The 25,274-nt window shown below is 50.1% G+C and overlaps 1 protein-coding gene across 4 annotated transcripts in view; it reads right to left on the bottom strand.

Annotated features, from left to right (window-relative positions):
* RYR3 (ryanodine receptor 3) overlaps nt 1–25,274 on the bottom strand; it is a 2,047,168-nt gene that overhangs the window by 36,336 nt on the left and 1,985,558 nt on the right. For all 4 annotated transcript variants that reach the window (XM_085627314.1, XM_085627313.1, XM_085627312.1 and 1 more), the window contains one exon: nt 10,929–10,980. In XM_085627314.1, coding sequence (XP_085483440.1) covers nt 10,929–10,980 — 52 coding nt within the window. The remainder of the gene's footprint in view (nt 1–10,928; nt 10,981–25,274) is intronic.

The raw sequence follows: 25,274 nt of genomic DNA on the forward strand, positions 1-25,274 counted from the left end.
AAATACACTTTATTTTATATATATATATCTGTTGTGGTGTCCTTTCATTTGGTATTCAAGGGATTATATATGGTATCACAGCTGGCTTCACATGCCATTCAGAGTTTAGCCTAAGACTGCTCTTGTCCATGCTACCACTAGGATAGCTGGTCTATAAGGTTGACTTTACAACCAATCACCATAAGGGTATTTGGACTGATATAAGGTGTACACTATAACTAGTGACATCATACATCAGGCCAACTTCTCACAAGCAGCTCGAAGGGCAAAGCTGTATAAAAGCGAACCCAGACGTAAGAGCGGCTCAAAGGACAACATTGTGGAAAATTAAATTTTCATACTGGTATAAAAAGGGTAAGTTACTTACCTGTAATTCTAGTTCTCTTCCAGGGGTATCCTCATCAAAGTCATAAGCACTGAATATTCCCGCCCATGTGCGGGGACCCCGGAAATAATAAAATTATATATGTAAAAAACATACATATATACAGCTCTGTATATGTATAAACATATATCATTTTTTCCAAGCAAATGCAGCTCCCATAAAAGGCTAGGCAATGTAAATATACACATCCAATAACACACATATATCTATATATATGTATAAAGGTATAACAATACACCCAAATCTCTTTTTTTTTTTTTTTTTTAATGAGGTAAACACTCATGAGAAAGCAAAAAATAAAGAGAACAAACTGTGGAAAAACACAGATGTATAACACATTGCCAGCCTGCAGGCTGCATTGCAATACAATACCATAGAGACTAAAAAGCCCTGTACAGGTAAAAACTGGCACCGTGCCTTTAAGGCAGCCCTGACTTCCACATCCCATCATGCCTCAGGGGTGACAGTTAGGTCAGTTGTTCTTTCCGGCTCCTTCAGTCAGGACCCTGGAATTCAGCTCTCTTCTTTTTTGACTCTTTAGTCAAAAATTATAACAACTTTAAGATTTTTTTTTGGACTTCTTCTTACAATTTCTGTGAGGAAGTCAGTATCCTGTGTTTTTCTGACTGATTTTTCAACCATTTTGTCAGAAAAATGCCTTCTTTATTTGTTCCATGCCCATCTTGTGGAAAAAAGAAGGCTGCGTCAGACACACATGAGGTGTGTATCATCTGTCTGCCGGACTCTCACTCTCCAGCAACATGTCGTCATTGTGAAGACCTTTCCAAAAGGACTTTAAAGGAGAGGGAGAGGATTAGGCTGTATGGCCTAGCAGAACGGTCGACGTCGAAGCAGTTGGTCCCTGTTTGCTCTCCATCGACGTCGGGCTCGGCGTCGAAGACTCCAGCGGCGGGATCGTCGCTGAGAGGTGAGGAGTCAAGGGGAAGTCATGCTGCAAAGAGAAAATCGACGTCGACTTTATATTCAGCGTCGAAGAGGATGCGTTCGACGTCGACGGCGTCTAAAAGCTCGGCGTCGAGGACTCGGCGCCATAGTTCAACGTCGAAGAAGCATCTGTCGACGTCGAGAGAAGATCGATCGACGTCTGCACAGAGATATCGTTCGTCGTCGAAAGAAAGACATCGTTCGACGTCGAGGTCGGCGAGACATCATTCGACGTCGCGAGAAGAACGTAGACGATCTCCACAGTCGACGTCGAGACCAAGATCGCCGTCAAGATCAAGATCGCCGTCGAGGAAACATCGTTCGACGGCGAGGAGGCTTTCGACGTCGTCGGAGCTTTCGACGTCGAGACAGAAGTCTCCGTCAGGAGTGACGTCGAGGCAGACGCCTCCGTCAGGGCCGACGTCGAGGCAGGAGCCTCCGTCGGAGTCGACGTCGAGGCAGGAGCCTCCGTCGGAGTCGACGTCGAGGCAGAGGCCTCCGTCGGAGTCGACGTCGAGGCAGAGGCCTCCGTCGGAGTCGACGTCGAGGCAGGTGCCTCCGTCCTCACAGGTCTCCAAAGCTTTGGTGAGGTACATGAAGCCTCCGTCGAAGGTAATCTCGACGTCGAGACAGGAAGCTCGGAGCCTCGAAGATTCGAGTCAAAGATCTCCGGTGATAGGCTTATCACCGTCGAGGCAGCCCTCTGTTGAGGGTACGCAAGAGGTTTCACATATTCGCCTCACAATTCGACCAGTCTCAAGGCGAAAATCTCCTCATAGACTGATATATACAGCTCCGGAGTCACCGCGTATCATTTCTATCTCGCCTTCAGGATCAGAGGGCTCAGGTTCAAGGTCAGCATCACCAGAGCTTGTACATCAATCTCCAGTTCCTGCAAGAGAAAGTTCGCAGGAGGAGGACAATGCTGTGCCTCAAAGTCCCGTAAGGGAGATGCCTCAGGACCCTGCTATGACAGACACAATAAAGGCATCGCTAACAAGAATAAGGGGCGTGGTATTCCCAGCGACACCGATCAGACCAAGATCTCGAGAAAGAGAATCCCGAAGTCACTCTCGAGCACCAAGAAGGCGATCCAGGTCTGCCTCCCTCAGAAGAGAGTCGACCAGATCAGAGAGAAGGCGCCGTAGGACCCCTTCTACCTCCCCTTCTTCCAGATCATCCAAAAGGGATTATTCACCGACACTCTCGGAGACGCCACCCTCTCGGGTATCTCCGGTAGATGACATTTCTACATTTCAAGAAGTGTTGTGTAGAGGAGCTACAAAATTAAGTATCCCTATGCCGGTTCAGGAGACCACCACATCCATAATTTTTGAAACTCTTCATGAGCGCACAGTGACACGCCCGTTGTTGCCATTAGTCCCCGGTTTGCTACAACCGGTAATGGATATCTTTCTCACGCCAGCAACCACCAAAACGGCGCCGGCGAGAATTCTAAAAAAGTACCGTCCAGCTCCGGAGGATCCGCTATTCCTTAAAACAGATCCTCCACCGGACTCTGTCATCACCGCCGCTGCCAGGAAGACGCATGCAGTAGCTGGCTCTTCAACGGTGCCACCAGATAAGGACAGTAAAACGCAAGACTCCTGGGGGAGGAAAGTTTGCGGCTCAGCATCCACAAGCTTGAAGGTGGCAAGTGCCTCGGCTCTTCTGGGGCGCTATGATAGGTCACTATGGGACTCTCTTCAGAGGTTCGTTGAAAAAGTTCCATCAGAGGACAGACGGGACTTTGAAGAGATTTTGCATGAGGGGAGTCTAGTCTCTAACCAGATCATAAGTGCAGCGGCGGATGGGGCAACACTGGCAGCGCATGAATATGCACATGGAGTCACAGCCAGAAGATCATCCTGGCTTAGATTGACGGCCCTGAAACCGGAAGCGCAGGCAAGAATTTTAAATCTGCCTTTCTCCGGTAGTTCTCTTTTTGGGTCCCATGCAGACGAGGAAATGGCCCGTATGAAAGCAGAGCTGGAGACCATGAAAGCAGTCGGGCTTGAAAAGAGGAAAGAGTTTCGACGCCGCAAGGGAAATGACAGGCGCAATTACCAACAGAGGGTTCAAACCCCTCATTGGCAAAAGAACCAGGACCAGCAAGGTCAAAAGAAACAGCAATACCAGTCCCGCAAGCCATCCAGGGGACGAGGTAACAACAGGCAGTCTAATGCTGGAAACAAAGCACCGGGGAAGCAATGAGAAACCGCTTCCTCCGATGCTGTCCACCGCTCCGGTGGGAGGAAGTGTTGCGCATCATCTTCCAGAGTGGCAGACAATCACAAAGGACAAGTGGGTACTCAATATACTGCGTCATGGGTACTCGCTTCGTTTCAAAAGTCACCCCCCATCGATTCCTCCTGTCAAGTCATCCCAGCATCTAAAGCAGCTCAGAGAGGAGGTAGCGACGCTACTACTCAAATCTGCAATAGAGAAAGTGCCCATAAACCAGAGAGGAAAGGGAGTTTACTCCAGATATTTTCTCATCCAAAAGAGGAGTGTGAAGGCGGAGTTCAGACCCATTTTAGACCTACGGATACTGAACAAGCACATAAGAAAGGAAAAATTTCGCATGCTGGCGCTCCACCAAATATATCCTCTTCTCCGGATGGGCGATTGGATGTGTTCACTGGACCTTCAGGATGCATATTTCCATATTCCCATCCTAAGGAATCATCGAAAATTTCTCAGGTTTGTGGTAGGCAACGCTCACTATCAGTTCAAAGTCCTCCCATTTGGCCTGAAGTCAGCTCCTCGAGTATTCACAAAATGCGTGGCAGTAGTAGCGGCTGCTCTGAGGCGCGCAGGAGTCTTCGTCTATCCCTACCTAGACGACTGGCTAATAAAGGGCTCATCGCCACAGAATGTGCGGACACAGCTGTCGCTATGCCTGAACTTATGTCGCAGGTTGGGTCTCAGAGTGAATGTCAAAAAGTCCAATTTTTCACCAACGCAGAGAATACACTACCTGGGTGCAACTATAGACTCCGTAGTAGGAAAAGTGTTTCCTTCGGAGGAAAGACAGTCATCCATTATGCTAAAAGGCAGACAGATTATGACCAGCAATCTGTCGTCGGCAAGGCAAATCTCATCTCTGCTAGGGGCCATGGCATCCTGCATCTTCCTAGTGCCCAATGCCAGGCTAAGGATGCGTCCTCTCCAGCAAGATCTCGAGGACAAATGGGATCAAAGGAACTCTCTGTGGGAAGAAAAGGTTTGCCTCTCCTCTGCAGCCAAACAGTCAATCAAGTGGTGGCTGAAGCCAAGGAATCTGCAAGTGGGGATTCTTTTCCATCAAGAGCCCCCAACTCAGACCTTAATCACCGACGCATCCCTTCAGGGATGGGGTGCGCATTTTGGGACTCTGCAAACTCAAGGACGGTGGTCCAGCAGCGAACAGTTGTACCACATCAACATGCTGGAGCTCAGGGCGGTCCACCTAGCCCTCAAAGCGTTCCTACCTGCGATAACGACGAGTACCATTCTAGTACAGACGGACAATACCACCACAATGTACTACCTGAACAAGCAGGGGGGTACTCGATCCAGAACGCTCTCGCTGGAAGCTCAGTCCCTGTGGCACTGGATCCTAGCAAGGAACATCTCATTGAAAGCGGTGCACCTACCAGGAGAACTCAACGTGCAAGCAGACTTGCTCAGTCGGCATTTTCAAGAGCCAGAGGACTGGGTAATCAACGACGAAGTGTTAGAAGACATCTTCGGGGAATGGGGGCGCCCGCAAGTGGACCTCTTCGCGGACGAGCAAAACACAAAATGCCGAGGCTTCGCCTCAAGATACCATCGACCAGGATCCCTAGGGAATGCCCTTTTGATCAATTGGTCAATGACATTTGTGTACGCTTTTCCGCCTCTCCCACTAATTCCCAAGGTGGTGACCAAGCTACAGAATTCATCTGCCAAGATGATACTCATAGCACCGGACTGGCCGAGGCAGTGGTGGTACACGGATCTCCTACACATGTCGATCCGCCCCCACAAGCGGCTGCCGTGCAGGCCGGACTTGTTATCCAAGATGCAGGGGAAGATTTACCATCCCAGCCTTCCCTCGCTGAGCTTAACAGCATGGCTCCTGAAGTCCTCCAGTATGGCCATCTGAACCTCCCTCAAGAGTGTATGTCCATACTGAAGGAAGCCAGGAGGCCTTCGACAAGACACTCCTACTTCTGTAAGTGGAAAAGATTTTATATATGGTGTGCTCAGCATCATTATGATCCCACTAAATGCCAGGAGGATGTAATTTTGCCCTATCTTCTACATTTAGCAAGGGCAGGGTTGAAATTTTCTTCCATAAAGGTTCACCTAGCAGCCATAACAGCATACAGGCGTTCGCCTTCACAGCAGTCATTTTTTAAAGTGCAGGTAGTGAAGGATTTCTTGCAAGGACTCAAGAAAGTCTATCCCCCTGTTAGACCTCCCTCTCCTTCCTGGGAGCTAAACTTGGTTCTGTCGAAGCTCATGGGTTCACCTTTTGAGCCTATTCATAAGGCTACCCTACAGCACCTCACATGGAAGACAGCATTTTTAATAGCCATCACTTCAGCACGGAGGGTCAGTGAGATACAGGCCCTCTGTTCTAAAGAACCCTACACTGTTTTTCATCTAAATAGGGTGGTGATGAGAACTCACCCTTCGTTCCTACCCAAGGTGGTATCGGAGTTTCATGTAAACCAAGCCATCTCCTTACCAACCTTTTTTCCCAACCCCTCCTCTCCGGCAGAGAGGGCGTTGCATTCTCTGGATGTCAGAAGGGTCCTAAAATTCTACCTAGATAGGACTAAGAATATCAGGAAATCTGACCAATTGTTTGTGAACTATGGGATTGTCCGTATGGGCTTTGCTGCATCCAAACGTTCCATTGCTAGGTGGATTGTTTCTAGTATTACTTTGGCCTACCAACTGGCTCAGAAACCATTGGGGGCGCGCCCTAAAGCGCATTCGACAAGAGGAAAAGCGGCTACCGCGGCTTTTCTCAATAATGTCCCACTCTCCGAGATCTGCAAGGCAGCCACTTGGAGATCTGTCCACACTTTTACCAGGCATTATTGTCTGGATTCGGACACCAGGGCAGACACTCAAGTAGGACAAGCCTCCTTGAGGAATCTGTTCCAAACATAATCATTTTCATGATTCTTTTTCTCCATGGGTGATACAACCTTAGTTTCATTTGCCTGCTGGTGGAAGGGGAGCTTGCTACTCTATTCAGTGCTTATGACTATTGATGAGGATCCCCTGGAAGAGAAGGGTAAGTTACTTACCTGTAATTCTAGTTCTCTTCCAGGGGTATCCTCATCAAAGTCATAAGCAACCCACCCACCTCCCCAGGCAAATGAGAAGAGGTGTATTATTCATTATGGAAAAGGTATATCTTTGTGTTTAGGACTACGGTCCCGCAAAGAACAACTGACCTAACTGTCACCCCTGAGGCATGATGGGATATGGAAGTCAGGGCTGCCTTAAAGGCACGGTGCCAGTTTTTACCTGTACAGGGCTTTTTAGTCTCTATGGTATTGTATTGCAATGCAGCCTGCAGGCTGGCAATGTGTTATACATCTGTGTTTTTCCACAGTTTGTTCTCTTTATTTTTTGCTTTCTCATGAGTGTTTACCTCATTAAAAAAAAAAAAAAAAAGAGATTTGGGTGTATTGTTATACCTTTATACATATATATAGATATATGTGTGTTATTGGATGTGTATATTTACATTGCCTAGCCTTTTATGGGAGCTGCATTTGCTTGGAAAAAATGATATATGTTTATACATATACAGAGCTGTATATATGTATGTTTTTTACATATATAATTTTATTATTTCCGGGGTCCCCGCACATGGGCGGGAATATTCAGTGCTTATGACTTTGATGAGGATACCCCTGGAAGAGAACTAGAATTACAGGTAAGTAACTTACCCTTCTCATTCTGACACTGTGTTTGGTTTCATTCTGACACTGAGTTTGGTTTTCCATGTCCACATTCTGACACTGAGTTTTACACATACAGATCCTGGTGTCCTCCTCATTGAGACACTGGGTCCCTTACTTATACTCCAATACAGCATGGCTCGCAGAGCAGCTCATGCACTGCCCAGGCTCCACCTAAAGAAGCCTACACTGCCAGCTGGGCCATGCCACTTTGTAGGTTAGCGAACCAAGCACTCAAGTCTATACTCCAATACAGCATGGCTCGCAGAGCAGCTCATTCACTACCCAGGCTCCACCTAAAGAAGCCTACACTGCCAGCTGGGCCATGCCACTTTGGAGGTTAGTGAACCAGGCACTTAAGTCCATACTCCAATACAGCATGGCTCGCAGAGCAGCTCATGCACTGCCCAGGCTCCACCAAAAGAAGCCTACACTGCCAGCTGGGCCATGCCACTTTGGAGGTTAGCGAACCAAGCATGCTCGCTCTTATGAAATGACGCATCTTTTTGTTTACCAATCCCAGTTTTGGCTGGTTTAAAAAAAGTAACACAAGCGATTGGAAGAAATGTGCATGGGTGAGGGAAAAGAATTCGGGGGGCGAAAGAATGCAGGTGGGAGGGCATCAGGGCAACACTAAGGGTGACATCACGGCGCACGTCGAAGCAACAGGAGGGTGGCGGGAAGCAGCACAGAGCAATCGTCCGCAACGCAGGGGTGCGCTGGTGAAGCAACACGGATGGGTTAGAAGCAACTCAGAGGCTGCAGGATAGGAAGCAAATGGAGACAGAGCAACATAGAGGTGGTGGAAGCGAACGAACAAGATAGATAGCAGTTTGGAAGGAGAGCAGCTCGAAGGGCAAAGCTGTATAAAAGCGAACCCAGACGTAAGAGCGGCTCAAAGGACAACATTGTGGAAAATTAAATTTTCATACTGGTATAAAAAACAAATGTGCCAAAATAAGTGCACACACGCTGAGTGGTAAAAACACATTCTCTCTCATGGAATGCATCTGAAATAAAATGTGGTGAGAAGTGGGGAAACGGGGTAAAAGCATGAACTCTCATGGAGTGCTTTTAGTGAAAAGAAAATTGTTTGCAGAAAACCAGACACCGGAGAAACGATAGCAGGAGCCAATCGGAGCGATAGAAACAGAATATGCTCCACGTGATGATGGGCCAAGACTCAGTGAACGGACTCAAATAAATAATACCACCAAATAGAAAGCAAAAAAATGAGTGACAAAACAAAAAAGACAATAGAAAGCAATGGGTAGAGTTGCTTTCCAGGTCAGCTATAGACATGTCTCCAATACAGACAGCTGTGCTTCTGGAAGGCTTGGATCTAAAAATCAGCACAGGGTAACTGCACTGCTCTGAACTTTACCGGAAAAACACACAACTACAGAATTTGTAGGCCACTTAGCAAAAGTCAAGGGCAGATTCTATTGGATATAGGGGAGAGCAGAGACAACATCACTTGCACTGGTGGAGCCTGCAGAAGTACATACCGCCTATGATGGGACTGTATCCGGTGCTCACCCTGAGTCTCACTGAAGGGGTGAATGCAAAGCCACATCGCAAGGCTGCCTTCAGTGATACAGATTGAGGGCCATATTTACTAACCTTCTGCGCAACGCAGTGCAGCAGGGCAACTTGCTGTGCTGCGTTGCGTGAAAGGGAGAGAGCAGAAATGTGCTAAAGCTACTAAGATATGGTGCATTGAAATCCAACATATCTACTAAGATATGGCGCATTGAAATCCAACATATCTACTAAGATATGGCGCATTGGAATACAAGATATCTACTAAGATATGGCGCATTGGAATACAACATATCTACTAAGATATGGCGCATTGAAATACAGGATATCTCCTAAGATATGGTTTATCGTGCATTGAAATCCAACATATCTCCTAAGATATGGCGCATTGAAATACAACATATCTCCTAAGATATGGCGCATTGAAATACAAGATATCTACTAAGATATGGCGCATTGGAATACAACATATCTACTAAGATATGGCGCATTGAAATACAAGATATCTCCTAAGATATGGTTTATCGTGCATTGAAATCCAACATATCTCCTAAGATATGTTGCATTGAAATCCAACATATCTCCTAAGATATGGTGCATTGAAATACAACATATCTCCTAAGATATGGCGCATTGAAATACAACATATCTACTAAGATATGGCGCATTGAAATACAACATACCTACTAAGATATGGCGCATTGAAATACAAGATATCTCCTAAGATATGGCGCATTGAAATACAAGATATCTCCTAAGATATGGCGCATTGGAATACAACATATCTACTAAGATATGGCGCATTGAAATACAACATATCTACTAAGATATGGCGCATTGAAATACAACATACCTACTAAGATATGGCGCATTGAAATACAAGATATCTCCTAAGATATGGCGCATTGAAATACAAGATCTCTCCTAAGATATGGTTTATCGTGCATTGAAATCCAACATATCTCCTAAGATATGGCGCATTTCTGCCCTCTCATAGCGAAGGCGCACTTCAGGCAGCCCAGCACCAGTGCAGGCACCCTTGCACCACACTGCAAGGGGGCCTGTGTTACAAGGAGGATTGTTTTTGTGCAGGAAGGCATACATACCCTCCTGCACAAAAACAATTCATCGAGGCATTTTCCTCTTTCTATGTGTGCAGCAGAATGCTGCCCACATAGAAAGAGGAAATAACTTGGAGAAGATTTTTCTCCGCATTACTCCATCCTCTGGGAGGCGTAGCACTTTCACACAATTCCAGATTTGCAAAACTCAGTAAATCTAGGATTGCATGAAATCCAAGGGTGGAAACAGGGGATGGCCTATGCTCCACGCATGCAATGCCTTGTGGAACAAAATGAAACTCAGTGCAAAGCAAATCGCCTCTTACGTGGCATGTATATATCTAACACAAAGGTGGCGCAGCCATGACGCAAAATGGTAGCAAATCTTGCCCTTAGTCTGTGAATCCCAGTGCTGGTGCGCAGCATGACTTAGGTCAGTGAAGAACCACCTGCATCTTACACCAATCAGTAACATTGACATAAACTGAATGAGTTACTGCACTGAAAGTGGCATTTAATTCAACTTAAAGTGACGTGGAGCGAGTTGAAATTAGAAGTCAATCACAGATTGAGATAAGGCTAAACACTATGTAGTGTGCAGAACATTACCCTTGGTTGAAGAATCTGGTGCATGCTTGCTAAAACAAAGCCCAACGTATAGAGGCCAACCTTCCCCCAACATTACAGTTAAAAGTGAGAGGGTGTGGGTGTGTTTATCAGCTATCTACTTACTACTGAATATGTCAGTAAGTTCTTACCCCTTCCTACCCGAAGTTGTATCTGTGAATACTAATCTCTAAAGTGGCTGAATGGGTGAAAGTGCCATGTTGTGAAGGGTTCAGGGTGGGAGTAGCACATGGTTGTGTCTTGTGGGCACCAGGCCTGAAGACCTGGATATAATTCTGCGGAACGAGTCTGGCAAGGTGTTCGGTAGCAAGGAGACAGGGTGTTAAGGGTATGGGGAGGAGATTGGTATTTAATAAACATGGAGTGAGCGATTAAATATGAGCTTCCCATCCCATTGTTCACTCATTTCAAACGTACCTGCCCGGTGTGCTCTGTTTCGTCCTTGTTGATGATGTACATCAGGAAGAACCTGCAATAAGAGGAAATAAGATTAGGTGCACAGGTAGTGACAGCAGTTATTGTAATGGTCGATAAGACCCTTCTAGTTTGGCCAATGGGGAAGAGGGGGCTCATTTGCTGAATCCAAACCATCCATAATGAGGTGCCCTGCCTCCAGTTTCCTTATGTTGACAGTTATCCCCACTGTATCCAATGCTACTGCTTTACTTGATGTTTCCTACCCGCCCGTGAGTACCACACCACTTGTCAGTGTGCCATGGAAGCCTTTATACATTGCCTAGCAAGAAACCTTGATGATGTATGCAGGGCTGAAGCAGAGTCACTAGGCATAAGTAGACTTCAGTCTGTAGGTGGTGATGAAGCAAATGTAAAGGGGCCCCAGCCTATGGGTGTTGAGGAAGCAAATGTAAGGGTGTTCAGCCTACAGGTGGTAAGGTAGCAAATGTAAGGGGGCTTCAGTTTGTAGGCAGTGAGGAAATACATGTAAGGGGTATCAACTTACAGGTTTCCAGGAACCAAATGCAAGGGGCTTCATCTTAGAGATGAGAAAGCAAATGTAAGGAGGAGTCAGCCTACAGAAAGTGAGGAAGCCCTTGTATGGAGGCCTGGGGGTGGGTGAGGAAGTAGTTGTAAGAGGGAGTGAGCCTACAGGGAGAGAGGAAGCAAATTAAAAGTAGGATTCAGTCTGCAGGTGATAAGGAAGCAAAGGGGAGCTTTATGCTGCAGATGATGGTATGTCATGCCAATATGTATAGCGCACTAATCACCGAGAGGGTTCTGAGGCGCGGGCACATTGTAGGTGTTTGATCCCGAAGGCGCACATACCAAGAGCTTCAGGTTCTTGCAGAACTCGAGAAGTGAGTAGGAGGAGGCAGCTCTGATGTGTAGAGGGGGGTCTTCCATGTCTTGATGCAATGTAGGAGAATGAGCAACAGCCTGTTATGCTTTTGTGGATGCAGGGAGTGTGTGCGAGTGAGGCAAAGGGTAGATGTCTGATAGGTTGGTGAAAGTGTATGTGGCTGTTGGGGTATTCTTCTCCTGTGATGCGTAGGACTTTGTATGTTTATTTGCAAAGTTTGAATTGGTTGTGATTGTGAATGGGGAGCCAGTAATGCTTCCTGAGGTGTGGTGTGATGTGGGTGCAGTGTGGGAGGTCGATTAGGAGCCTTGTGGAAGGGTTCTGGATGGTCTGGTGTCTGCTGGTGAGTGCTTCCATCTGATGTTCTCTTATTCAACAATTTGAATTTCTTTCAGAGCATGCATAGGATGTGGACGTAGAAGGGGCACACTGTGTTGACTTGACCCGTCATGTTAATCCCTTAGATTTCTTGCTTGGTCTGTGGGTGTGGGTGTTGGTCCTAGCTCAGACGGTCAACAGGTAGAGTCCCATGAGGAGGTCTTGTTGCTGAAGACCAGTACTTCTGTCTTGTCGGTGTTCATGCAGTTTTTGAAGTTGGTTCTGGTGGTGGTTGTTTTGTCCATCTGTGAGAGGATGAGCTGGGTGTCATCAGCGTTGGAGATGATGTTGATATCTTGTGATCAGATGATGTTGGCAAGTGGTGTCATGTATATGTTGAAAAGGCTAGGGCTGAGGGATGATCCATGTGGGACTCAGAATATCAGTTTCTTGGTCTCCTGACCTTATGAGTTTTTCTTCCATGAGGAAGGAACAGATCCATTAGGAGAGTGGATCCTTGTACACCAATCTCATGGAGTCTTCTGATGAGGGTGCTGTGAGAGACAATGTGGAAGGCCGCCGAGATGTCAAGCAGGATGAGCGCCACTGTTTCTCCTCGGTCCACGATGATCTGAATGTCATCGGTGGCTGTGATGATTGCTGTTTCAGTGTTGTGGTTCTTTCTGTATCCAGATTGAGTGTTGTTTAGAACTCTAGGTGGGTTGCGAGTTGCTTGTTGATGGCCTTATTAATCACTTTGGCTGGATAGGGGAGCAGGGAGATGGGTCGGAAGTTGCTCAGTTGATTCAGTTTGTCTGTGGGCTTCTTGAGGAGGGCATTGATTTCTGCAAGGTTCCATTCATCTATGAAAGTAGTGGACGTGATGGGAATGTTGATGATGTGGGTCAGGGTGGTGATGTTCCCAGACTGTAGATGTGTTGGGGGCATGGGTCCGCTGGAGGCTTTCGAGTGGATAGTACGCATGATTGCCATTGTGTCATTTCTGGTGAGGGTTGTCCATTTGGTCAGGTGCCAGTCTTGGTTGGTGGGGTGTAGGTTACCGATAAGTTCGCTGGGGTTGGGATGGTGTGTGAAGTTGCTGTGGATGTTTGCGAATTTGCTGTTATGTTATGCTATATGCTCTTATAATGCGCACAGCTACTCCGAGAAGTGTCCCGGCGCAAATCCAAGAGGAGTCACCGAACTGTGTATGAAATTGTTGACGCGGAGTTGTTGGGAGACAGTGGTGATGTTGACAGGGGCTGAGTTGAAATGCTTGGCGATCGAGATCTCCTTGCAGCTGTTGGAGCTTCCTTTGATGTGGTCCACTAGTGCTTTTTTCTAAACGTCTCTTATTTGATGGTGCGAGCATCTGAGTGCAACCTTGTAGATAGTTCTGTCGGTGTGTCATGCCTGCTCTCCATTTCCTTCCTAGCTGTTTACAGTATTGTTTGGTGTCTTGGATATCTTTTGTATACCACCTGGTCTTCTTCTTTGATCTACTATGCTCTTAGGGTTTGATGAGTGTGAGGGAGTCTGTGCAGTTCTTGATTTACTTTTCGAGGTTGTCTGTGGGGCTAGGCTGATCTATGCTGAAGCCACTGAGCCAATTTTCTTCTGTGATTTTGCCCTAGCTGCAGCTTGGAATGCTGAACCTGGTAGGGGTGTTGACTTGAAGTGTGTTCAGTCAATCGGGATTCTTATAGAGCATGGCTAATCACCCGTTAGGGTCTCAAGGCGCTGGGAGGTGTTGGGGAAGGGTTGGGGGTTTGAAGTTCAGTCGAAACCCTGGTCTAGAGGTCCTTCCTGAATTGAGGCAGTGAAGGTGATTGCCTAAGATGTAGAGGTAGAGAGTTCCAGGTCTTCGCAGCGAGGTAGGAGAAGGATCTTCCTCCGACCAATATCTTGTGGATCCATGTGCTAGTGGCCAGGGCCAATTGGGTAGAGCGGAGATGTCTGGTGGGTGCGTAGATAAAGAGGTGGTGATTGAGGTGTGCAGGTTCGGTGTGTGGAGGGCTTTGTAGGCGTGCGTGAGGAGCTTAAAGGTGATTCTTTTGTTGATCTGGAGCCAGTGAAGGTCTCTCAGGTGACCAAAGATGTGGCTGTTGCAGGGGGAGCCCAGGATATGTCTGGCGGAGGCGTTCTGAATGCTCTGCAATTTCTTTTGGAGTTTTTGGGTGGCTCTAGCATGGAGTGCATTGCACTAGTCAAGCTTGCTGCTGCTCACGAGCATCTGAGTGACCGTACTCCCGGACTCAGTGGGGATCCACTTAAAGATCTCCTGAAGCAGGCGGAGTGTGTGGAAGCAGGATGATATGATAGTGTTGATTTGACAGTTCATTGAAAGCGAGGAGTCGAGGATGATGCCGAGGTTACGTGCGTGGTCGGTGGGTTGGGTGAAGAGTTCTTTGCTGTTGTGTGCGTTGGCGTTGATACGTTCCTGTATGGCAGGTCTGTTGATTTTGAAGTGGATGATTGAGTGATCGGTCCATGTGAGCGGCATGGTGGAGTTGTAGTTGATGCTGTCTCTTGTGGTGAAGAATAGGGTCCAGTGTGTGCCCTGCAGTGTGTGTTGGTTCTGAGATGAGCTTGGCGAGTCAGATGTTGCTCAAGCTTTTAAGGAGTATCGTGGAGCAGGGGTTTGTCTCTGTCTTTCAGGTGAAAGCTGCGGTCATGGAGGAGAATGTAGGCTGTGGAATCAATGGTGAGCAGAGCGATGATGTCGGTGATGAGGTTTGTAAAAGTGGCTTGTGGTCCAGGTGGTAGTTGGGCAAGGGTGAAGTTTTCAGAGATTTGCAGATTGAAGTGCATCTGTTATGCATTTAATGGATTCCCTGTAGATGATAGTGAGTCCTCCTCCTGGCTTGTGGAGGCGGTCCTTGAGAGAGATCTTGTAGCCTGCTGGGATTACCTTGGTGATGTTGGGAGCTAATGAGGGGTTGGGTCAAGTCTCTGATGAAGAGGCTGTTGGGTGTGTTACTGCTCAGCAGGTCCCATATTTTGGTTGCCTGTTTGCTAAGTGATTGTGTGTTGAGAAGCATGCATGCGAGTGGGTGTTGACGTGCGGGTTTGCTATGGGATGTTGTATAGGGTGGGGGTGCTGGAGGCACTGGTGCTTGTGTGGGGTGTGTTAGGAGGGGGTGATGAGAGCATTGTTAGTATTTGTGTAGTCAGTGTGAGTGGGTGGCTGCTGTAAAACCGGCATTGGGTGGAGGTGAAAGCGCCTTCCGTGGTTTGAGGCGCAGTGCAGCAGCAGTTGAGGGAACTTGTCTGGGGTCTAGTGACCTAAGGAGTGCTGTGGAGTATCACTGGGTGGTGATCAGACCTGGGTTCCTGACATTGGGCGCAGTCCAGACATGGACGGGTGCAGATGGGTTTGCCTTCGGCACACCCGCTTCAGACGTCTGTGTTGCATCTGCCACTAGTAGGTCCTGGGTGGGGGGAGGGCAGGATGTCATAATTTAATTTTATGTGCTGATGGGTGATGGGAAAATCAATAGCAACTGCAAGCGGGCTTCATCCTACAGGTGATGAGGAAGCAAATGTAAAGGGGGATTCAGCCTGCATGTTGTGAGGATGCAACTGTAAGGTGGCTTCACCCTATAGAGTAGCAGTCTCCAAGGACTTCAGCCCATCAGAAGATTGTTAAGCAATGGAAAGGGGACTTCAGTTCCTCAAGAGGTGAAGAAGCAAAAGTAAGACCGCTTCAGTCCCAGAGATGGTGAAGAAGTTAGGAAGGAAAGTGAGGGGTCTTCAGTCCTTCCAGTGATGAGGAAGCCAAACAATAGCCTTCAGCCGCTCCGCTGATGAGAAAGTTAAGGTACTGAGGATTCAGTCCCCTAGGAAGTCGGACTCAACAGGTGGTAGAGAAGCACAGGTAAGGGGCCCCTTAAATTAAACAGGTGGTGGGGAAGCACAGATAAGGAGCCCTTCGTTCAACAGGTGGTGGAGAAGCACAGGTAAGGGTCCCTTTATTCAACAGGTGGTAGGGAAGCACAGGTAAGGGGCCCCTTAAATTAAACAGGTGGTGGGGAAGCACAGGTAAGGAGCCCTTCGTTCAACAGGTGGTGGAGAAGCACAGGTAAGGGTCCCTTTATTCAACAGGTGGTAGGGAAGCACAGGTAAAGGGCCCATAATACAACAGGTGGTGCAGAAGCACGGGTAAGGGGCCCTTCATTTAACAGGTGGTGGGGAAACACAGGTAAAGGGCCCTCAATACAACAGGTGTTGGAGAATCGCCGGTAAGGGATTCTCAATTCAACAGGTGGTGGAGAAGCACAGGCAAAGTGCCCCCTAATGGAGCAGTTGAAGAAGCACAGGTAAGAGGGGGCTTAAATCAACAGGTGGTGGAGAAGCACAGGCAAGGGGCCCCCTAATTGAGGAGTTGGTGAAGAAGCACAGGTAAGGGGGGGACTTAAATCAACAGGTGGTGAAGAAGCACAGGCAAGGGGCCGCCTAATTGAGCAGTTGGTGCACAGGTAAGGTGGTGGAGAAGCAAGAAGCACAGGTTCCAGGGCCTCTTTCATGTGAAGAACATTGCAAATGACAAAAGTAAATATATGTATTTAACCATAAGTCTTGGTATTTTTGTATTGAGATAATAGGATAATCTGCAGCGTACTCGCCGAATGTTCCCTGCCATGTGGTTTTTGGCTGACTGTGCCCCAACATGCAGACCATCGTCCCCATCTTCATGCCAGCTGTACCCTTCCGTGGATCCAGATTAAGGCCTTTCAGCCAGGGTCAGGCTATTTCCGTCCACACTAATCCGAATATCCCAGGAGCAGGAGTTATTATTTTGTGTTTCTTCTGACAACAATTAAATGGGCTAAGCGCTGAAATCGTGGCTGACGGGGAGGCGGCTTATCTGGGTCCTCGAGCAGGAGAAAGAAGAGCAGGTGTGCTGCGCAGGCACGACTTCTGGCGGGGAGGAGGAGGGGGCTATGGCCTCGTTTGTCACTCGTCCAACAGGCACAGATAACAGCACAGGAAGCCTGGCAGCAGCATAGCCAGAGGCAGTCCAGACGCCTGGGAGTTGGGGAAACGGGCCCTCGCCTCTGCCTTGCTGTGCAGTGCGACCATCGGGCTGGCTGGACAGCCTCTGGCTTTTACACGAGGCCCCTGCATGGCTGGACAGCCTCTGGCTTTTACAGAAGGCCCCTGCATGGCTGGACAGCCTCTGGCTTTTACAGAATGCCCCTGCATGGCTGGACAGCCTCTGGCTTTTACACGAGGCCCCTGCATGGCTGGACAGCCTCTGGCTTTTACAGAAGGCCCCTGCATGGCTGGACAGCCTCTGGCTTTTACACGAGGCCCCTGCATGGTTGGACAGCCTCTGGCTTTTACAGAAGGCCCCTGCATGGCTGGACAGCCTCTGGCTTTTACACGAGGCCCCTGCATGGCTGGACAGCCTCTGACTTTTACACGAGGCCCCTGTATGGCTGGACAGCCTCTGGCTTTTACAGAAGGCCCCTGTCTGCATCAGCCAGTCACCCAGTGCTCTTGTACAACCTTTACTTTTTCTTCCTAATTCAGCCAACCAAGTCCACACTTCGCCTTTATAACTTGCCCAGTGCATCTGCTTCTCTTTCCTCCCTTGTGAAATTCTACAATGCCTCCAGAGTTGGATTGGGACTGACAGGGCCGGTAAGTGGCCCACATTTGTGGATCGCGACTTTTCGTGACGCACTGCTTAGCTAGTAATGGGCTGATTTTGGGAGAACTTTGTTTAACTTAAAGCCTTTTAGAGCTGGGAGAGACTGTAACATCGGTCTGGACGGAAAACTCCATGATCCCAGTGGACCTTCCCCATTGACCTGCTCCCTACCATGGTTCTCCCTCTGCCCATGTCCCCACAGAACCCTGACTCCTTTCCAGGCCCTTGGGCTGGAGAGTTCCCGCTCATTCATGGGTAAAGGGAGAGAATCGCTTGTGACCTGCTCCCTACCATGGTTCTCCCTCTGCCCATGCCCCCACAGAACCCCGACTCCCTTCCAGGCCCTTGGGCTGGAGAGTTCCCGCTCATTCATGGGTAAAGGGAGAGAATCGCTTGTGACCTGCTCCCTACCATGGTTCTCCCTCTGCCCATGACCCCACACAGAACCCTGACTCCCTTCCAGGCCCTTGGGCTGGAGAGTTCCCGCTCATTCATGGGTAAAGGGAGAGAATCGCTTGTGACCTGCTCCCTACCATGGTTCTCCCTCTGCCCATGCCCCCACAGAACCCCGACTCCCTTCCAGGCCCTCGGGCTGGAGAGTTCCCGCTCATTCATGGGTAAAGGGATAGAATCGCTTGTGACCTGCTCCCTACCATGGTTCTCCCTCTGCCCGTGCCCCCACAGAACCCTGACTCCCTTCCAGGCCCTTGGGCTGGAGAGTTCCCGCTCATTCATGGGTAAAGGGAGAGAATCGCTTGTGACCTGCTCCCTACCATGGTTCTCCCTCTGCCCATGCCCCCACAGAACCCCGACTCCCTTCCAGGCCCTTGGGCTGGAGAGTTCCCGCTCATTCATGGGTAAAGGGAGAGAATCGCTTGTGACCTGCTCCCTACCATGGTTCTCCCTCTGCCCATGCCCCCACAGAACCCCGACTCCCTTCCAGGCCCTTGGGCTGGAGAGTTCCCGCTCATTCATGGGTAAAGGGAGAGAATCGCTTGTGACCTGCTCCCTACCATGGTTCTCCCTCTGCCCATGCCCCCACAGAACCCCAACTCCCTTCCAGGCCCTTGGGCTGGAGAGTTCCCGCTCATTCATGGGTAAAGGGAGAGAATCGCTTGTGACCTGCTCCCTACCATGGTTCTCCCTCTGCCCATGCCCCCACAGAACCCCGACTCCCTTCCAGGCCCTTGGGCTGGAGAGTTCCCGCTCATTCATGGGTAAAGGGAGAGAATCGCTTGTGACCTGCTCCCTACCATGGTTCTCCCTCTGCCCATGCCCCCACAGAACCCCGACTCCCTTCCAGGCCCTTGGGCTGGAGAGTTCCCGCTCATTCATGGGTAAAGGGAGAGAATCGCTTGTGACCTGCTCCCTACCATGGTTCGCCCTCTGCCCATGCCCCCACAGAACCCCGACTCCCTTCCAGGCCCTTGGGCTGGAGAGTTCCCGCTCATTCATGGGTAAAGGGAGAGAATCGCTTGTGACCTGCTCCCTACCATGGTTCGCCCTCTGCCCATGACCCCACACAGAACCCTGACTCCCTTCCAGGCCCTTGGGCTGGAGAGTTCCCGCTCATTAATGGGTAAAGGGAGAGAGTCGCTTGATATCTTCTCATCTTTATTCCTCCATATACAAATATAATCGCTCATAGATTATTCACGTTTTTAGCATATTTTTCTATTCAATAACATTCATGGACGCTCATATATGGGGAGACCACAGTGTGGGAGATTGAAAGGAGGGACGAGAAATGAGACCTACACGCCTTACCAATTAGACAAGTAAAAGTACCAAAGAGCATGGAAAGAAAATCAATTTAGCTCTAGCTCAGTAGAGAAGAAATGGGAGTCATTTAATCCAAATTGTGTCTTGAATGGAATTTCACAGCTCCCCTCACATTACAAGAATATCTAACCCACAGACTGGTGTTTCGAAGTAGCAATGAGTTGGCAAACAGTCACGATTAAATATTATATACTCCATCTATCAGGATAATATTATATCCATATATGCAAATCAAACAAGGGATGATGAGATTAAATCAATCATAACAGACCCATCATATGTAAAGACACTGTAAAATACATGACATACGGATATTATTAACAGTAGGAGTCATTGCATATCCTGATGAAGGCAACAAATGAACAGAAACTCGGTGTACAAAGTCAGTAATTATTGAAAAGATGATTGGAAAACAGTGGTTACTACTGGATAAAATTCAGTATTGTAATGGGCTAAAGCAATAAGGGCCCCCGACACTTTTTTTAATGCAAATTAAGCACTGCTGGCCACTCACATATATTCTCAGGCTTTGGTTTGATTTGGGGGGGGCCTGCACCGTAGGGGCTGAATGGGCCAGCGTACACCCATCTCCTTTCCCTGTTCTCATATTTGCACTTTCACTATTCTTTCCTCCACTTGTAAACACTTTTAGTCTCCTCTGTACACAGTCACAGGCCTGTCCTCACCCTTGTAAATGTTTCCAGTTCCCTCTACACTATTGCTGTCCTGTCACCCCCATGTCAACTAGCCCCTTGCCCTGAGCACTGCACCACCTTCATGTTCAGCCCTGTCCCGTGTGATGTTGCTGGTCATCCAACAGCAATCCGAATTTATCCCAGCTCCAGTGCACTTCTGTGCTCGTGAACCTGACCTCTGCGGCCCCTGTGCACTTCTGTGCTCGTGAACCTGACCTCTGCGACCCCTGTGCAAATCTGTACTCGTGAACCTGACCTCTGCAGCCCCTGTGCAATTCTGTACTCGTGAACCTGACCTCTGCAGCCCCTGTGCAATTCTGTGCTCTTGAACCTGACCTCTGCAGCCCCAGTGCACTTCTGTGCTCGGTAACCTGACCTCTGCAGCCCCAGTGCACTTCTGTGCTCGTTAACCTGACCTCTGCGGCCCCTGTGCACTTCTGTGCTCGTGAACCTGACCTCTGCGACCCCTGTGCAACTCTGTACTTGTGAACCTGACCTCTGCGGCCCCTGTGCACTTCTTCTGTGCTCTTGAGCCTGAACTCTGCAGCCCCTATGCACTTCTTCTGTGCTCTTGAGCCTGAACTCTGCAGCCCCTGTGCACTCCTGTGCTCTTGAACCTGACCTCTGCGGCCCCTGTGCACTTCTGTGCTCTTGAACCTGACCTCTGCAGCCCCTGTGCACTTCTGTGCCCGTGAACCTGACCTCTGCAGCCCCTGTGCACTTCTGTGCTCGTGAACCGCAGCCCCTGTGCACTTCTGTGCTCGGGAACCTGACCTCTGCAGCCCCTGTGCACTTCTGTGCTCGTGAACCTGACCTCTGCAGCCCCTGTGCACTTCTGTGCTCGTGAACCTGACCTCTGTAGCCCCTGTGCACTTCTGTGCTCTTGAGCCTGAACTCTGCAGCCCCTGTGCACTCCTGTGCTCTTGAACCTGACCTCTGCGGCCCCTGTGCACTTCTGTGCTCTTGAACCTGACCTCTGCAGCCCCTGTGCACTTCTGTGCTCGTGAACCTGACCTCTGCAGCCCCTGTGCACTTCTGTGCTCGTGAACCGCAGCCCCTGTGCACTTCTGTGCTCGGGAACCTGACCTCTGCAGCCCCTGTGCACTTCTGTGCTCGTGAACCTGACCTCTGCAGCCCCTGTGCACTTCTGTGCTCGTGAACCTGACCTCTGCAGCCCCTGTGCACTTCTGTGCTCATGAACCTGACCTCTGCAGCCCCGTGCACTTCTGTGCTCGTGAACCTGACCTCTGCAGCCCCTGTGCAATTCTGTACTCGTGAACCCGACCTCTGCAGCCCCTGTGCACTTCTTCTGTGCTCTTGAGCCTGAAGAACAAGTTACTTACCTTCGGTAACGATGTATCTGTAAGAAACATTAGTTAGTTAGATTCCTCACCTTAGAATATCCCCAGGCGTCAGACTGGATCCGGAAGATTTTTCGTCAGCAATACCCCTTGCGCGTCGCTAGGCGTCGTCTGCGGCTCCGCGTCTGTCGTCGGCGTCGTGCGCCGGAATGACGTCGTCGGAGTACTTAGACGCCGCCCTCGCGCGCTGACGTCAGTTCTTGTACATAGCTTTCCGCGCCAGGAACGCAGAGCCATGCAAAGACCGACACTGGTGCCAAAAATAAAATCTAGGGGCCTGAAAAGGATAACCTTAACCCTAGATGTCAGTTCGCAGAACGGGGAGGATGGGTGGGTCGGTGAGGAATCTAACTAACTAATGTTTCTTACAGATACATCGTTACCGAAGGTAAGTAACTTGTTCATCTGAAAGAAACACGTTAGTTAGATTCCTCACCTTAGAATAGATACCCAAGCAATACCATCCCCGGTGGTGGGTCTGCGAACCAAGATCACACCAGAAAGTCCTGGAGGACAGAACGGCCAAAGAAGCCATCCCTCCGGACTTGGCTGTCAAGGCAATAATGCCTGGCAAACGTGTGTAGCGAAGCCCACGTCGCCGCCTGACAGATGTCCTGCAAAGGGACACCCCGTCCCAAAGCAGTAGTAGCCGCTGTGGCCCGAGTGGAATGGGCGCGCAGCCCAACAGGAGGGTCCTTTTTTGCCAAGGAGTAACAAATTTTGATGCACAAAACGACCCACCGAGATGGTCCGTTTGTGCACAGCTTTCCCCTTCTTAGCACCCACGTATCCAACGAAAAGTTGGTCGTCCACCCGGAACTGCTTTGTGCGGTCCAAATAAAAGGAGAGCGCACGTTTTGGGTCCAGACGGTGGAGCCTCTCTTCCTCTTTGGAAGGATGCGGAGGCGGAAAGAAGGTGGGCAAGGTGACAGACTGCCCAAGATGAAATGGAGTCACCACTTTCGGAAGAAAGGAGGGACGAGGCCGAAGGACAACCTTGTCCGGATGAACAGACAGAAAAGGAGGCTTTGAAGATAAAGCCTGGAGCTCACTCACCCGTCTAGCCGAGGTGATGGCTACCAGAAAAGCAGTCTTAAGAGTCAGAAGACGAAGAGGACAATTGTGAAGAGGCTCGAAGGGAGCGCACATCAGGAATGTCAAGACAAGATTCAAGTCCCACTGAGGCATTACAAAAGGGACAGGAGGGAACGTGTGAGTAATGCCTTTTAGAAAGCGTGTAACTACAGGGGACTTGAAAAGAGAAGGCTGATCAGGAAGCCGCAAGAAGGCAGAGATGGCAGCAAGATAACCTTTCAGAGTGCCCAGGGCAGAGCCCTGCCGGGCCATAGAAAGAAGAAAGAGGAGAACCTCAGAAAGAGGGGCGGAAAGGGGATCCACAGCCTTTGCTGTGCACCATGCCACAAATTTGTTCCACCGGCAGGCGTATACCGTCTTTGTGGAGGGACGCCTGGCTGCCAGAATGATATCACAGACTTCAGGAGGCAAGTCAAATGGCATCAACTGCTGCCGCTCAATCTCCACGCATGGAGGTGGAGGCTGGATAGGTTCGGGTGGAGGACCGTCCCCTGCTGCTGCGACAGAAGATCCTCCCGAAGGGGCAGACGTATCGGAGGATCGGTCAGCATACTGAGTAGCTCGGGATACCAGTACCTTCGTGCCCAATCCGGAGCCACCAAGATGACTTGGGCCCGGTCGTGCCTGATCTTCTTCAGCACTCTGGGCAGAAGTGGTATAGGCGGAAAGGCGTACAACAGACCGCAACTCCACTCGTGACGAAAAGCGTCGCCGAGCGAGTGCCGCCTTGGAAATTCCAACGCGCAGAACTGCTGACATTGCGCGTTCTCTTCGGTGGCGAATAGATCTAACCAAGGCTCTCCCCACTGCTGAAAGAGACCTTGCGCCACTTCGGAGTTCAGACGCCATTCGTGATCCATCATGCACCGGCGGCTGAGTTCGTCTGCTCTGGCGTTCAGAGAGCCCGCCAGATGTTGAACCACCAGGGTTACGCCCTGGTGTTCCAGCCATGTCCAGAGGCGCAGAGCCTCCTGACAAAGGGTCCACGACCCCACCCCGCCCTGTTTGTTGCAATACCACATGGCGGTGGTGTTGTCCGTGAACACCTGCACGACACTTCCCCTGACAGAGGGAAGGAAGGCTTTCAGTGCAAGTCGGATCGCTCTCAACTCCAACAGGTTGATGTGGAGACGAGACTCCGCCGGAGACCAGAGGCCTCTGATCTCCGCCTCTCCCATATGGCCACCCCATCCCAGGAGGGACGCATCCGTCACTACGACATGCTCCGGTTGGGGAAGGGAGAGGCTCTTGCCCTTGACCCAATCGCGGTCCGTGAGCCACCTCTGCAACTGCTGTGCAGTGCCCTCCGAGATCAAGACATGGTCGGACAGGTTGCCGTGATGCTGGGCCCACTGAAACTTCAGGTCCCACTGCAGAGCCCGCATGCGCCGCCTGGCGTGATGCACTAGTAGGATGCAGGAGGCCATCAGCCCCAGAAGCCGCAACACTAGCCTGACCGAGACCCAGGATAGAGGCCGAAAGATGGGAATCAGGGCCTGTATATCCCGGACCCGCTGTTCCGGTGGATGGACCCGGAACTGCGCCGAATCGAGAACCGCTCCGATGAAGAGGAGCTTTTGAGAGGGGCTCAGGTGTGACTTCGGCACGTTGATGGAAAATCCCAGCAAATGCAGGAGATCCGCCGTAGTCTGGAGGTGGGAGACGACTGCCTGGGGCGAGCTCGCCTTCAACAACCAGTCGTCGAGATAAGGGAAGACTGGAACCCCTTATCTGCGCAGATGAGCTGCGACCACCGCCATCACTTTCGTGAACACCCGAGGGGCACTGGTGAGGCCGAAGGGGAGCACGGTAAACTGAAAGTGCTCTGGGCCCACCGTGAACCGCAGGTAACGCCGGTGGGCCGGCAGGACAGGGATGTGGAAATATGCGTCCTGCAAGTCCAACGCTACCATCCAGTCTCCGGGGTCTAGGGCAGCTAGAACCTGAGCCAAAGTTAACATCTTGAACCTTTCCTTCCGGAGGAAGGTATTGACGTTCCGGAGGTCCAAGATAGGGCGTAGGCCCCCTTTGCCCTTCTTGGGAACCAGAAAGTAGTGGGAATAACAACCACGACCTACTTCTGGGCTCGGAACGCGCTCGACGGCCCCCTTGGCCAAGAGGGCCGAAACTTCCTCGTGGAGAAGATTCAAATGATCCCCCGAGATACGGTGGTGCTGCGGTGGCATGGCTGGAGGGGTCATCTCGAAGGGGAGGGAGTAGCCCCTTCGGACGATTTGCAGCACCCACCTGTCCGATGTGATGGACCGCCAGTGGAGCAGGTGATGGCGAACTCTGCCGCCCACTGGCGTGGAATGGGCCTGAAAGCTCGGACTAGGAAGGTTTTGAGGCGGATGCTGCCGGGGTGGATGTGGGCTGACCTCGTCGTCCTCCAGAACCGCCTCGGCGGAAACCACGTCCGCGACCGCGCGCAGGTTGATTCTGCGGCTGGTGGCTAGGCGCACGTGAGGAGGCACCCCTTCCTTGGCCACGAAAGGGGCGAAAGGCGGAAGTTTGCGACCGCGGGGCCGAGAGGCCCAA

This window comes from Triturus cristatus, chromosome 9 (assembly GCF_964204655.1).
Source record: "Triturus cristatus chromosome 9, aTriCri1.1, whole genome shotgun sequence".
Lineage (NCBI taxonomy): Eukaryota > Metazoa > Chordata > Amphibia > Caudata > Salamandridae > Triturus > Triturus cristatus.